Here is a 15,420-nt window from a genome sequence, read left to right as displayed (position 1 = left end):
AGAGTAAATTGGGGTCCTTGTTCCGCCCTATTCTCCCATTCACTCATATACATGAAGTAGAACCACCGTTCTCCAGCCCCACACAAGCCCTCTCACCTGAGCCTGAAACAAAACCAGAGGCCTCTCGCTCTATGACCACCACCAACACCTCCATCAACAAGGACACACTGTAAGTGACGTTATCTAGGCGATGCTTTTCTCCAAATTGGCTAGCTGTTACCATAAGTGCTTTACTTCCAGTCAAGCAGTCATTTTCAGACTCACAGCTGGGTTTTTAGCCAGTGTGTAAAGCCTGAAAACAACTTAGAAAGCTGAAAACCTGATTGGCACCACTATTCAGGATATGCACTAATAGATGAGAGGCAGAGGCCCATTTGGGGAGTTGACAATCATCTGGGCTGCCTTCTCAGTGAGAAATAATCAAATCCTCCTGATGTTGTACAAGAACATTCGAGCTGCTTACTGTCTGAATGTTTGCTAAACGCATGAGATTGTTCTTCAGATTTCTTTGCGTCTGCATCACCGTGGTCAATATCTGAAGGAAGCTCATCACAGTTGATCGCTTTAGACGGCTGACAACCAACATCCAGAGCAGGATCAGGAAAACGGTGACATGTGCCTTCAGAGTGTCAAATGGAAGAGTGACAGGCTGGAACTGTGGTGCTGGAAGTCACTATACATTATAAAAACGAAAAACAACATAACAAAAGTACAGTTATATCATATTTCATCAAATAATAACAGGGCTTTTATTCAATTCAGCAGCTGCAGGTCTGTGGGTCTATATTTGAAGCTCTAGATTAACTGGTCCTCTTTAACAAAGGGTCCACAGGATCCCATTTTTCCATTTTAAATTACTGCCATATGCTGATTATATCATTGCGAACAATTAATCCCTCATTAGACAGCTGACTCAAATCGTTCGAGGTTCTCCACAAAATTATTATACAAATTAAAGATGCTCAGATTAAAAGCCAAAAACGGTTGATTTCCTAACAAAACTTATGCAACAACAGCCAGATGAGATGTGTTCATGTTGAGTTCAATGCACGTGAACTAAAATCTCAGAGTTCTTGTTCATATGCAGACTCAACCAGAGGAGTGCCATAAAACATTCCCAGTCTGGAGACGTTTCTCAGGCATCACAGAGGCCCAAAGGTCGGAGAAAGCTGCAGAGAGGCCAGTCGGAGGATGTGCAATATTTAACAAGACCTCAGGTACGAAATTGCCGTCATTTAAATGTTTATTATATAACATACACTCTAAGTGTATGCACTTATGCCTGTGCTTTCTCCATGATTTGTTTCCTTTAGGAACAGGTTGAGCTGAAGGAGGTGGAGAACACTTCAGACACAGAAGCGTATCCTAGCCTGGAAGGTCACTGCAGAGCAGCCTCTCTTCCCCGACTAAATGCTGAGTACTACGTAAGCTCTTTAGTGCTCATGAGGTCATGCCTCTTGATTTAATGCAGACACTGTGGATACTTTAGGATTTTTAGGTAAAAATCAACGGAAAAAGGCTGCAGTCACTCTGTCAGTTGACATCACTTCAGCCTGCTGACCTCTCCCGACAATTTCAGATGTATTACTGAGGAGGAAATTCAGGATACAAGACACAGTAAATCTGTAGAATTAGGGAATTAGACAGTTATAAGACAGCTGCTGCACACTAACTGAGTGGAGCAATCGTGCCTGGGACAAAATTATCTGTAACTTTAAAAACCTGGGTGATACTTTTTGGTTTCTTATCGTAACTGGTTGGTTACAAAATACATGATCTAAAATGCATCCAGTGAAAAATCAACAATTCTACCTTTGATTCGATAAAAGTTTTTCTTTTTTTTTTTTTAATTTGTAATAACTTAGAAAAGGCAGTAATGTTCCCAAAGCAGTAACCAGTTGAGACACGGTGCAGAACGAAGTGGAGACGAGCTCAAAATCTGCGTTATAGAAAAGTGATAGATGAGCCTGTAAGCGTCAAATATTAAACCCAAACATGTTTTTTCCCATTTTTTTCCCCACAGACATGAGAATATTTTTCTTTAACTCTCAGAATGGAAACAGCTAAGTTTATTACCCAAGACGTCGAACTATTTAAGCTTATATCCCCTGCAACTAAAATACTGAAATATTACATTTTATAATATGTATGAGTATAGAGTGCTTCAGGGGTGGTCTGGCATTTTGCACTTCTAGTTCCACTGTCTCTAAATCAGTGGGTTTTTAGTTGAGTGTCTGAAATGACATGTGCGATTAAAAGAAACATTTTAGCATTTTTTTTCTACAACATATAAACTACAAGCAGCTTACGAGACTAGGAAAGTTGCTGTGGACATTCAGCATTATCGCTGCCAACACAGGAGTTCGGTTGGTGGTAGTCATGTGACGGTGATGTAGTCCATTTAGAGCCTAATATTTAACACTACAATTACATAAAAAAAAAAATTACAAGTTATGCTCCATGTTTTGCAGAGCAATAAAAATAGGCAACTTTCACAGATTCAAAATCCAGTTGGTTTGTTGTCAAGGGAACCAGCGTGATGCTGAGTTCTGGGGTGGCCCACAAATAAAGATCATGTGGATGCAACAAAAGCTTTTGAAGAATATTGTTTTTACATTAATTTAGTTTATCTCGTCAATAAAATTGTTGTAAAATGTAATATTAAACATTTTTCTTACCTTTAATATTTACTATAATGACGCTGGCGTACAAGAACAGCTGAGTTTTGCATGACTGCCTTTTTATGACGTGCACTTTTTAAACGACCATTATTAATTATTTCACTTTTGTGAGTTACAGTAGCTGCTCGTGGCTGCTGCATATGGATGTCACGTTAAGATAAACTTTCTGTCCATCATTTCTGTGTTTCTGGATTTTTCCACCTGTCTGATCTCGTCCGTTCAGCTTTGCCGTTTGCCCGTCCGTGTTTGTGTGTGTCTCCGTCGCTCTGCTCTCTCCCACAAACACGTAACATGTGCTTTTCCTTATGTTTATGTTGCATTTTGATTTCTCACTTTCTCTCTCTATTTTAACGGATCAGGCTGGAGTTATTCTGTGTTTCATTTTTGTCAAGACATTTTTACAGACGATCAAAGCCAACAAATGTGTAGGTTCACCTGTTAATATTTCACACTCGTTGACATACTGTATAGTTTTATTTCTAATAATTATTTTTATAGCAAACATTACTGAAATAGGAGTAAACAGTGCAAGTTTTGTATTTAGCATCCTATAAATGCACATTTTTGGTCCTATTTTAAAGTAATTTTTGGCACAAAAAGAAATTGTAAAATGTAGCTGGTGTATGTACAGAGGAGCCGAGTGCCACAGGGCTCAGTGAAGTGAAATATACATCAGTATGTGGCTAATACAAACACTTCCAGGAAGCAACATCAGCGCTCTGAAACAGCTGTTCTAGTCACACTGATGCAAACCAATAAGAAACGGCTTCTCTTGGAAATCACAGCAGAACAATGTGAGCACATGATTTTTTTTTCTGCTTAATTGCCATATTCTCGTTTTAATGCATTTGATTGCATCAACTGCAGTTTATTCTTTCTGCAAAATAATCACAAGACTGGCAACAGATTGAGCAGAACATGTTCTGAGACATTGTTCTCATCACTCAGTCTAGTTTTGCGTACCTCCCTCCTGTTGCATCCTCTCCTCCCACCTGAGCACCATACGCTACCGTGAGCGACTACACATGTGGGCAAAGAGAATTTTAAATACGCAACATGATTCACACCGGCTGCAACACCCGTCAGCATGCTTATGTTCCGACTCACGTACTCAGTAAGTTCTTTGAACGCAGCCTTCATTTCAGTCATTTCAGTTATTCCATCTGGAATAATTTAGACTTGGTGGTGTTGCAGCCAGAGGCAAAGGGAGCTGCAGCAAAGGGAAAAAAGAGGGCATCAGTGACAACAGATGTGACATTAAGTCAGCTGACATGTGTTGGCATTGAAATAAGCTCATCTGGCTGACCTTGATGGCCTACGGCTACACACCTGTAAAGTTTTGTGACTGTAACTCGGAGTACTGTGACAAAATCGCACCGATATCTGCTCAAATACTCCGCAGCAGTTAAGGCTCTGCAGGACTAACAGTTTGCCGTGATGACACACACAGATGAGGACAAAAAGACCCACAAGGTGAAAACAAAATGACAGTGGTCGACATCTCTGGGACCATATTTTGCCACAATGACACACACATGCAGTGACAAGTTGGGTCAACACATTGTTGGTTTGGGTCTTTTTACTGGACACGTTGACAGAAATAAAATACAGATTATCACTCGACTCATCCTTCTTGAGATTCCGCTCTCCTCTTCTGTCTTCCCTTTCTCCTGATTTCGATGCTCACTGCTAATGTTTTGCCCACCTCCTCTTGTGTGTGCTGTCTGATAGCGGAGCCACCCTCGCCACGCCCCTGGGACCCACCTGGCAGTATGTACCACCTGTTGTGCCACCTCTCTCTCTTTCTTCCTCTCTCTCCTCCTCTCGTCCTCTCCCTCTTTTCCTTCTTCTTCTCTCATGTGTGTGTTTGCCTCCATGTGCTCCTCTCATCACAGGAGTTCACATCCTCCCCACTGTCATGGACAAAGTGACCTCACTACAGTATAATAATTGCTCATTCCATTAGATAGTATATAGACAAAAAAAACAACAAAAAACCCACAACATATTAAAAATAGCATTAGCTATTAAACATACCCAGAAAAAGTATTTCTATGTTTAACTGGGGTATGTCAAGCACTCTGTCCTGTTTTTCAGCCATTAGTTTCAGCAGTACAGTATTACACTTTGGTAAAAATGGGTGTGTGTGTGTGTGTGAGTGTTGTTATCTAGTGTGTACTTTTTGCTTGTGAGTTAGTGTGTGATTGTTAAAAAAAAAGGCACACAAGGTTGAGACGGTACTGCTGCTGTTCCGCTTTTTAAAAGGTTTTCTTTTTAAAACCTTCCCAACTTTATCTGTCATCTGTTGTCATGCTCGGTCTTAAAATCTTATTTTTCCAGACAAAATCCAACAGTTTCTACAGCCTCTCACTTTAAGGCATTTTCAGTATTAAATAGTAGAAAGAATTTATATCACATCGCTTTTTTTTTTCCCAGTGATGTGAATAGAGACAGAGAATTAGCAGATTATACCACTTATCTAAAAGGTGAGATTTTAAGACTGTGTACTTGATAAACTGACTCAGTAATATGATTTTGATTTCTATTTTGTTGGCAGTGTTGTGATATTGTTGTGTGACTGTTGCTGCAGGCCAGACTGTGAGGTAGGAGCAAGAGTAACAGCACAGCCGCCCTATTCCTGTCTGTGAAAGCAGCAACAATCTGTCTGTTGTTTAGTGGGTATCCTAACGCTTACAATATGAATAAATACAGTGATTTGATTGGCTGAAATCATTACATGAAATCTGCACAGTAACCAGCAGGTGGGGTTGTAACTCAGCTGCTGTTCCAGCTTCCTACCACACAAGTTACCTGTCAGCTGTACTGTAAGGTAAGACTTTGTTGGGGTGAGTGTCACTGTCCTCCAAGCATTTATTCAAAGTATTTATTCCTTGGGGAAAATAATGGATGACCATAAGAAAGCAAATTAATACGCCTCTGTATAATCCTGCTGTAATCCATATATTTTATGGGCTAGCTAGTGGATAATTTAGTAGCTAATAGGCCTGTTTTTTCAGGAGCTGGTAGAGACCCAAAACAGAGCAAAAAGAAAGCTGTATTAATCTTACCAGCAAGTTTCTACTGCAGGATTGGTTGGATGCAGCACAGCTAAGCATATCAGTGGATCAAAGATACTGTAGGTGCTGTACATAGTCATATTCTGTCAAAATACGAGTGTTTGGAACATGTTTACGTGGATGTGAGCAACTAGAATACCTGTGTTTCCTATAGTCTCTGTTTGTGAGAAAAAAAAACCTTACTTTGAGGCTAATCTTGTAATAACTGGCTCATTATTTGCATAAAATTACACCTAAAGTAAAGTTAGAATTGCAGAAAGAATGAAATGCTCAAAAAGGCCAGTGTCACTCCCCGTTTCTTCTTTGTTCACTAACAGAGTTGCTAGTGAAGTCCAGTAGCTTCAAGTTGTGTGACAGATTTGTGTTCCTTCTTGTCAGTTTTTTTTAACATGTGTGCTCTGAGTAGATGCGGTCGAGCGTCAGTCTTTACACAAAAGGCTGTCTCTTTTGTGTGTCGTGCATAGTTTGGTGATCTGGGTGAAAACTGCTTCTTCCAGTTTCACGCTCTATAGTCTCATCACACTTCTCCACATCTGTCGTCCCTTCTCAGCCGATTGTGGACCTCAGTCCTATAAAACGCTCAGCGTCCTCGCTGACGCCGCAGCACCACTATCAGGAGGAAGGGCTCAAGGAGTATGACCTGGAGCGCCCCAGCCAGGCCCAGTCCTCCGCAGGGCTGGGACAAGTCCAGGGCCAAGACAGAGCCCACCACCATCACCACCACCACCGCTGCCATAGACGCAGGGATAAGGACAAAGACAAGAAGCAGAAGTCCCTGGATAGAGCTGCGTCTGTGCAGCCATCCAGCACTGTTGGTGAGACATACCTATATTATGATTAGTAAAGATTTTTAATTTATAAAGCACAGGATATAATAGTAGATCCATCATTTAATTCAGTGAACATAACTGGCACGGCCTTTAAAGAGCAATTTAAAGATATTTCTTGAAATTAATGGGAGGAAGTAAACTCAACAGAGGACACAGAGAACAGTTACCAAAATAAAACAGGAAGTGTGACGCAACTGAACGGGGAGCAAGGATTAACTTCACACAGGGGAGGACAGAGGAACTAGACAGGGGAACACTGACAGACAAAGGACAGAGACGAGGCAGATGGAGCAGAGAAAGAACACACAAAAGGGACCAAACTGAACGCAACCCGAGAGTCACAGTAACAAAACTGACAATAACTGAAGACTCGACAAACAGTGGAATATACAAAAGATCAAAAATAAAACAACAAGGCTAGAAAATTAACACTTATTAATAAGGTTAATATTATAAACAGTAGTAATATTTCACATTAAACAAAGGCCCCAAGTAGAGCTTGGACAAAAAAATACCTGAAACATTCAAAATATACCACCTATATTAGAGTGCTGAGTGATTGTTTGATTAATTTTTAATCTACAAGGAGAATATTTTAATACTAAAACTTGGCATTACTTCAGTAGAGAAACGGACAGCCGGACAAGCTTTTCCTTTCAGACAAATTCTTTATAAGATTAAAGTTCCATGATCGGGTTATGTAGGTGAAGGATTTTCTGCTGAGCTTCAGTCTGGGATTTCTCATGTCGGTCTTTTCATATGATTAGAAGAATTTTGCTGGAGGGTTTCTTTTCTTGCCCGCACCTGAGCTCTCCAGAAAGTACAACATCTGATATCTTCATAAACGTTACAAATAGAGCTGCATATTAATGTGAAAGGTTGACTTTTTCTTTTATTGATTTGAAAAAAAAAAAAAAAAAGCAAAAGCAAATCAGAACTGCCACTCACTGGATATTCTCTCTCTTTTGGACCGTTCCCCATAAACCCCATAGATGGTTGCGTGGGAAAATCCCAGTAAATCGGCAGTTTCTGAAAGACTTAGACCAGTCAGAGATATAATCCAGCTTTAATATATTATTATTTAGTCTAAAAAGGATAATAATGATAAAAGTATGTGTTTTCTAATCTGACTGGCACCGTCCTCCAGATTCATTTACCGACCCCTCAGCTGAAGGATTGTCCAGAGAGCGAGCGAGGGAACGGGACCGCAGTCGGCCCCATGAAAGGAGGCACCACTCCTCAGCTGGAGAGAAGCAGCGCTATTACTCCTGTGAGCGTTACGGCAGCAGGGAGCAGGGCCAAGCCAAGTCAGCTGGTCCCAGTCGCTCCACGTCTCCAGGAGAGGGGCGGGACGCTGGTTTCCTCAGACAGGTGAGTTACCTGCCAGACTGTGTGTGGCCCAGTGATTAACAGCTTGCTTGTTTTGCAAGCTGTAAATATTCAAACACTTGCATTACTTTACTATTTGCATCAGCACCCGCTGAAATTGTAAATGTTATCTTCTTGGGCATGTCCCGACAGCTTCCAGTGTGACTGCTATTTTTAGATCACTCCTCAAAAGTCCTGTTCTGATAGCTCCTACTGTGTGCTCTGCGATTTTACCACGGTCCGCAAATTTGCACAGATGGCCGACATTAACTTCCGTTTCAAATGAATTTCGGGTGGAGGATCGTTTCTGGTCATGAGACCTATGTTTCCACCTGCAGCCAGGCAGTTTTCAGTTAAGGAGTCCACAGTGCCCAAGTCCAAATGTAGTGCGTCATTTGAGGAATGAGATCGGGAGCAATTTTTTTAAAACATTTATCAGGTTATGCAGTGTAAACTTACCAACGTGTACTTCTACCCTGCCATCCCAAAGGAGGTCTTAAGCGACTGAGTAGAAGGCAGCTGGATTTCTCTTTAGGTTCATGAAGATGTTCTACTTTTCCTCCGAGAGGCTCCTTCAGTTCTAAAAAAGGTGGTCAGCTTAGAGGTGGTCCCGAGATCCCATCCCAGGCATTTCAGCCCCTACTCACACCTGGACACATATGACATTAATAACTCAGATGATGGAAGGGTGGAGCAGTGTCTCAACAAATTTACACCTGGCTTGTGGCACTTCTCCATGAACCGTGTTGCATGTCAGACTACCATCATGTGTTGCAGCAGAACACACTGAAAATGCAGGAGCTTTTTGGCCATACAAACACAATCTTTGCTCACCCCTGAAACTTTTTCCAGTCTGCAGAACAAGTTGAACAGTCACTGTGCAAGGGGACCGAACGGGACTTATACAGAGTGATCTAAACATAACAGCCGCATTAAAAACAATCTAAGCAAGGCTTGTGTTTTTAATAAATCCATTACCACAATTTTTTTTTTTTACTTTTGTGTGCATGAGACAATACTAAGAGTGGGTGACCCCCCAAAAATAATTTGGCCTAAAACTTTCCACACAGAAAAAAAAGTGTGTTATGCATCCCAGTCCTAATGGTAATGGTCTTAGCCTCGACTTTCATATTAAAATTGTAAGCAGCTAGAGCAACTGCACTGGCACCTCATAGTAGCATTGGTCTGTATAATTTTGTGCCCCGACTACTTCCTGTGCCTTTAGATAGCATAAAGAGGGGATGTCTTTACAGCCAGTATAAACAGGTGACCAGTTACCAATATGTGTTTCAGTTATGACCTAAAACTTATGCATCTTTGTTTCCTCAGCATGGTAGCAGTGTGGTTAAAACTGGCCACGGGACGCTCCCATCTGGTTCAAGCACACCGGGTCGTGGTCGCAGGCAGCTCCCACAGACGCCCCTCACCCCTCGTCCCGCTGTGGCCTACAAGACTGCCAACTCCTCCACTCTCCCATCCAGTGCCCTCGTGACAGGGCACCAAACTCGCTTCAGCCGTGGTCTTTCAGAGCACGATCGCTTACTCGGGGCCCACGAGGAGTCCCCAATACCAATTACCCGCATTGGTTCGGACCCGAATTTAAACCGGCAGCAGCAGGGCTCCTCACAGAAGACCCTCACTGATGAGATGGAGGACTTCCAGGATGCTGTAAGCAGCCAAGGAGGAGGCCGCTCTGCCAGAACTGCTGCCTCCACTACAGCCTCAGCCTCTCACCCAACTGCTGCTACACCCGTCACAGCACAGGGCCGGGCAGTGGTCGTGCCTAACGGGTACCACTTCACCCTTGGGGTCAACTCTTCATCTGGGCCTGGGAACAGAGGAGCAGGAAGTCTCAGGGAGAGGGAGGAAGATGAGTGGTGCTAACGTGGCAGAAAGTTTTAGAAAGCTTGCTGTTAGCTAGAACGGGGCAGCTTATGGATGCTGCTCAGTGCTCAGGTCAGGTCCGGTGGGCTGTTACAACAGGAGGCCAGGCAAATGATACAGAAGGAAACACATTGAGGGGAAATCTGTGGAAAGTGCTCTGAAAGGGGATCAAAAAGAATTACAGCTTTGTAGTGTTATTGTCTTTTTAATATATCAACCACTTTAAATAAAAAACACAGACTTTTTTCTAACCCCTTTACTTGCACTGAAATTAGCACACATGTGGCGACCCTTAAGTATTTTGCCTCGGCCGGTGTATTTGTGAAGCAGAAGACAAAAGCCAAAATCTCCCCATTCTTTATGTCTAAGACTGATCCTTATTCCTGATATTGACATGACTGCCCACAACACACGTTTCATTGCTTTATGTCTTATTTTGTTACCAAATTTCACTCTCTCTCTCTCCTGATTTGTTTTCCTTATTTCACCAAATTTTGACCAGAGCAGAATAGGAAAGCTTTTTTATGTCGGTCTTAAAATTCTTCCATAACACCCAATGAACACAAAAGTCATACAATGTCATAGGTTAAAATAGGACTACAGCTGAGTTTTTAAGATTGCATTTTTGTAAAAATCTCCCAGATTTAGTAATTTTTTGAGTGCACATGGGGACTAGAACAACTCTTTTCTGACATTAAGTGGCTAACTACTAAGTGCCTCATTTACCACGATGTATTAAAATGCAGCCTGACTCTGGGTCAGTGGAGGATGGGTGTAGCTGAAAAAAGTGGTCAGAACAAAACTCATGGGTTAAAGGGCAGAAAGCAAAAAAAAAAAAAGGAAAGAAAAGAAAAAAAAGATGAATCTTTTGATAGGTAACTTAAAATTAGAGATCCAAAGTGTAGTGCATGCCAGGGTTGTCAAAAATAGTGTCTGTACTTTTGCCTGAGGGTGTGTGGTAAGCATTTGCCTTTCTCTTTCAGATATACTGCCAGACAGTTGGTAGAAAACAGTCTTTGAATGGGGGAAAAGTGCCAATTTTTTATGATTTATGAACATGGAAATCTCAAATCCAGACAAATCTGCCTCCTCAAGCATGCAGTATCCCTTCTTGGCCATATTTGCCCAAATTTTACGGGTTTCCTTTCTTCTAAGCTCTTTCCTCTGAGAGCAGTATTGCGAGAGGGTACCTGTGTGCATATTTACAGGTACAATAAAGAGTTGTGTTGTTGCTGCTGACTGTTGACTTAAAGTAGGGCTATGCAACAAGACGACACTTCATCCGCCCTGTAGCTTTACCCCCTGGAATCTCCAGGTTTAGGCTTTAGTGTGACTGCGACCAAATTTTACATTTATGCGTGAAGAGTTGTAAATTATAAATGTATTATATGATGTACAGTTAACTGAAAACACACACTAAAGGCACGAATGGTATCCAAGCTTATATGTGTGAATTCACAGGGCATTTTTGAGGTTGGCAAGTTGACTGCATGACGCCTACTCAGATAGAACCACGTAAAATATAAAACTGTGTCCTCCTCTTTCCAGACTTGGGTCAAGTTGTAGTTTTAAATAATTGTAGTGGTTTTTAAACTTGCTGGGAGAGCCAGGTTCTTCAGATTAACATTTTCTTTCTTTATATATATATATATATATATATATATATATATATATATATATATATATATATATGTAAAATGTTTTGAGGTCTTATGTCACTCAAAAGTGAGACCTGCTCCAGGCCTGTACCCACCTCGCTCTGAATCTTTACTTCTTCCTACTGGGCAGGGCATAAATCCTTAAAGAATAAGGCTTGCAATACTCTATTTTTGTTACGGTCAACAAATTCCAAGACTAAAACTCATCTCTTTCTGTGCTCTATTAGTCTGAAACCTATTTGTACAACTAGCAACATCAACCTTTCCGAACGGATCACTAAACACCATTTCATGTCTTATACTTTGTGCCTTTAGAGAGGGTTTTTTTGTCCAGTAATTTCCTAAAATTACTATAGGTTACTGTAGGTTTTAGAACTGTTTTTCAACTCAATCAGGAATAAATAGTGCTAGTAATTTGTTAGTAAAATTTTAGCTCTGGATTTATACTCAGAAAGTAGAAAAAGTGTGTCTAAAACATGATTAAACTCAATCTGGGAACACTTAAGCTCGTCTCTGTCAGTAACGGCCAGTTCTTTGGAGCTTTCTGGTGAAGGGGATATCCAGGCTGACACTTCCAGTTCCATCCTCTGGTCATTTTCTTTAAACGAATGCTGCTATCTGGTTCAAACACATCAGGTTATGATTGCAGACAGCTCAAATCCCAGTTTCCTATTCTTACCTTCCAGTGTCATTTCTGCCACATTAGGACACCAGTCTCACTTTAACTGTGGGCTTTCAGAGCAGGATTGCTCCATAAAGGGGCACAAACAGCCGCTAAATAAACCATTCCAGGATTTCTGAAGCTCATTAAAAGTCTTTAAAGGAGCTGAATTCATTAATCTAAAATTAAGGCATTAATTGGTATTAAAATGACATCAGTCCTTCAAAAGTCTTCGAGCTAATATGATTAGCTTGAGCTGCTTGCTAACAATAGGATAAAGAAGTGCAAGAAGTGCAGGCTGTTCAACTCAGATTTTATGGAATGGCTGAAATTAGTACTACAAATGTATTTGGTATGTATTGTGTTTGCATTTTGATGGGACTCAAGGCAGTGAAAACCAACATGAGTTCCAGTATAAGCATTTCTAACAGGTTAGCCTACATGTATTAGCTTTTTGGGGATGCTAACGATGACCTGACTGTTTTTAAATCATCAATTAGAGCCTCAACCACACCACAAAAGCCAAAAACTGACCCAAAAATGTAGTATATATTTTTTTTTATCTTAACTTTTGGTTGTTGTTAAATTGGTCCTAAAATTTTATTCTGAGTCACCTTCAAAAAAAAGTCTTAAAACTAACTTTACTTAAGCTGTAGGATCTGTGCTTTATTTTGATTTAGCTACATGCAACTAAAGCTTGTTCAAACATGACCGCTGGATAAAAGAAGACATACTGTAAACACCATACTAGAGAAAACAGGAAGCTTCCAGTATAAAAAATCGTGGCCCTTGCCTACAGAGTCTGCACATTCATTAAAATCCTAAGAAGTAGTCACAAATGCACTCAGTGGTTTCCTGAAATTCTGTGCCACTATAGTAAACATAACTCATGAGGACACAGAAGATTTACTGCAGACTATTTTTAGTTACAAATTGAGTACTAGATTAATTACTGGATGGCAGGATAGTGTTTGTGCGACTGGTGTGCATGTTCGTTGTAGTGAAGGAAAGTGTCAGGCAGCGCAATTGTGTGGCTCACTAATGTGTTTTTAATAGTTTCTGGGCAGCAGTTAGAAGTTTTGAATACACAGACAGTACTTAAAGTCACTCTTTGTTTAGTACTTTTATTGGCTTCCAAATAAGAATAATGGAAAATATGGCCAGCCTTATTCTTTAAAGCACACAGCTGAAAGGCTACAGCCTGCTACTTGACTGTACGCTGCTGTACATCAGGTTGTAAAGCTTTGAGCATGGCCAGAAATTTATTTCTTAAATTGACCGTGGAGGTAATGATTATGGCCTTCATTATCTAAAAGTTGAATGATATCTTAAAAACCTTCCAATTAAAAAAAATAAGAATTAAAAAAATAAATTACCTTGTGTTCATTTTTTTTTTTTTTATTAAAATAAAAACTTATGTTCCTGTTTTGTTCTGGCAAGTTTATAACCATGTAAATTATTTTCAAATATTCTAACCTAGTCTGATTTTATCCAAATACTGTTTTATTTTTTCTCTCTTAATTGTTGGACGGCTCTAACAGGAGACATTTCAGACCTTAAAGCAGTATGGTCTAGCTGTAGGTGTGGCCCTGTTCTTCACCGAGGTAACAGTAGATTGCTTGTTGTCTCATTGTAAGTTGCTACATTGGAGCAGAAATTTGTGTTTATGTCAGAGATGTTTATTTTCAAACCTCCAGTGAGCCCTACGTAACCAGGGTGCCAAGTTTTCCTCTTCCAGGTATTATAAAGCTGCCCCCCCCCCCCCCCCCCCCCCCCCCCCCCCCCAAACATGTCCTCTTTGCATGTTCTGAAAAGAAAATGTGCATGTGCTAAAAAAAATAATAATAGAAGTATTGTTTGGCTTCATTATGTCCATGATTTGTACAATTCGTTCCTTGGTTGTATTTTCTGATTATCTAAACAAACGATGTATCGTTTCAGGTAAAGAAAAAAAATAAAATAAAAGAAGCTTGAATAACATTTTCTCACAGAACCACCAAAGTGGAAGCAGATAAGAGGTTCTGGAGTGGCTGAATCCTTCGCTGCCTGATCTGTTACTTGACTGTCTCGCCTGCAGTCATTTGGACTCTACCTATAGATTTTGTATGAATATAAGTCATTGAATAAAGAGGTATGATTATAAAATGTAGATGTCTGAAGATTGCTTTTAAATGTCTCTTGATTGAGGTTGGTATTATATAATATTTATTAGATCTGACATTTTTGTTAGCTTGATGACCTGCATTGGTTTCATCAGAAAAAGGAAGGTAAGCATTCAGCAAAGCATTCATTAAATTTTGAATCCCGGCATCTGAAGATTTAAACATGTTAGCAGTGGAGCCACCTGACAGCCAGGGATTCAGGATGCCTACCACATGGGTGCAGATGTAATCAGCAGAGTTGCTGGTTTTCCCCCATTGCACTATTTGACCAAAAACAACAGTGCAAACCTCAGTGTGAATATGATGCATTCTCATTTAATTGCCTTCTTATTATTCTCTTAATTATTCCTCTTGTCAGGGACAAAACATGAAGCATTAGTTACTTTTGATCTTTTAAGACTGTCCATAGGTCACTTTTGCATACTATAATAATGATCTCTAGTTATCCTTTAAACTCAAACTGATAGCTGTGCCAATAAATGCATGTAAAATCTCTGCTGGTGTTGTCATCTGGGAACAAACAGCGAACAGCAGGCATTAAAAACCTTTGTAGCTTTTTGAGACCAGAGACCAGGGGACCCTGCATGTTCATTCTAGTGACTGACAAGTCATTACTCAATATGCTATGTGCTGCTTTCTGCAAAAGGAACCATAATTCATAGATGAACATCAGGTATTCAGTATGTTCGCAAAGTCATCGGGAAAGACGAGCTCAAGGAAGCCAAAGTTAATTTACCTGAAGTCTCCTGTAAAACCAGAAGTCTTTTTATAAGCACATGAGTTGGTTATAAAAAAGAATGCAGGTCTGAGGTGATCTGTGATGTGCAGCTCACCTATGTTTGCACCTCACAATGGTCTATGTTGGGAGTGGAGTTAGAAAAGTTCCAATTTTTCTTGATGGATGGAGGACACGAGCCAATGTTTCAAAAGAAACAACTTAATAAGTGGAAGACGGGATTAAGCACAAACTGGGCGGAGGCCCTGCAGGAATTCGATTGGCCAAAAAAGAGAGGGGGCGGGGCTCCCCTTGGCCCGTTTGGCTCCGCGGTGATGTGATACAGCTGCAGGAGGAGAGAAGCTGCTGCTGGCTGAGGACGAG

The 15,420-nt window shown here is 40.6% G+C and overlaps 1 protein-coding gene across 1 annotated transcript in view; it reads left to right on the top strand.

The window, feature by feature from the left end:
* Positions 1-11,442, top strand: part of LOC115789007 (voltage-dependent N-type calcium channel subunit alpha-1B-like) — a 204,858-nt gene extending 193,416 nt beyond the window's left edge. Inside the window, exons 47-53 of the mRNA XM_030742154.1 lie at positions 3-169; positions 1,088-1,217; positions 1,314-1,424; positions 4,413-4,451; positions 6,309-6,573; positions 7,736-7,959; positions 9,286-11,442. Coding sequence (XP_030598014.1) covers positions 3-169; positions 1,088-1,217; positions 1,314-1,424; positions 4,413-4,451; positions 6,309-6,573; positions 7,736-7,959; positions 9,286-9,840 — 1,491 coding nt within the window. The 3' untranslated portion in view covers positions 9,841-11,442. The remainder of the gene's footprint in view (positions 1-2; positions 170-1,087; positions 1,218-1,313; positions 1,425-4,412; positions 4,452-6,308; positions 6,574-7,735; positions 7,960-9,285) is intronic.
* The last annotated feature ends 3,978 nt before the right edge of the window (positions 11,443-15,420 follow it).

This window comes from Archocentrus centrarchus, chromosome 12 (assembly GCF_007364275.1).
Source record: "Archocentrus centrarchus isolate MPI-CPG fArcCen1 chromosome 12, fArcCen1, whole genome shotgun sequence".
Classification (NCBI taxonomy): Eukaryota; Metazoa; Chordata; class Actinopteri; order Cichliformes; family Cichlidae; genus Archocentrus; species Archocentrus centrarchus.
Note: the sequence above shows the minus strand (reverse complement) of the source record. Positions and strands in the feature narration are given on the sequence as shown.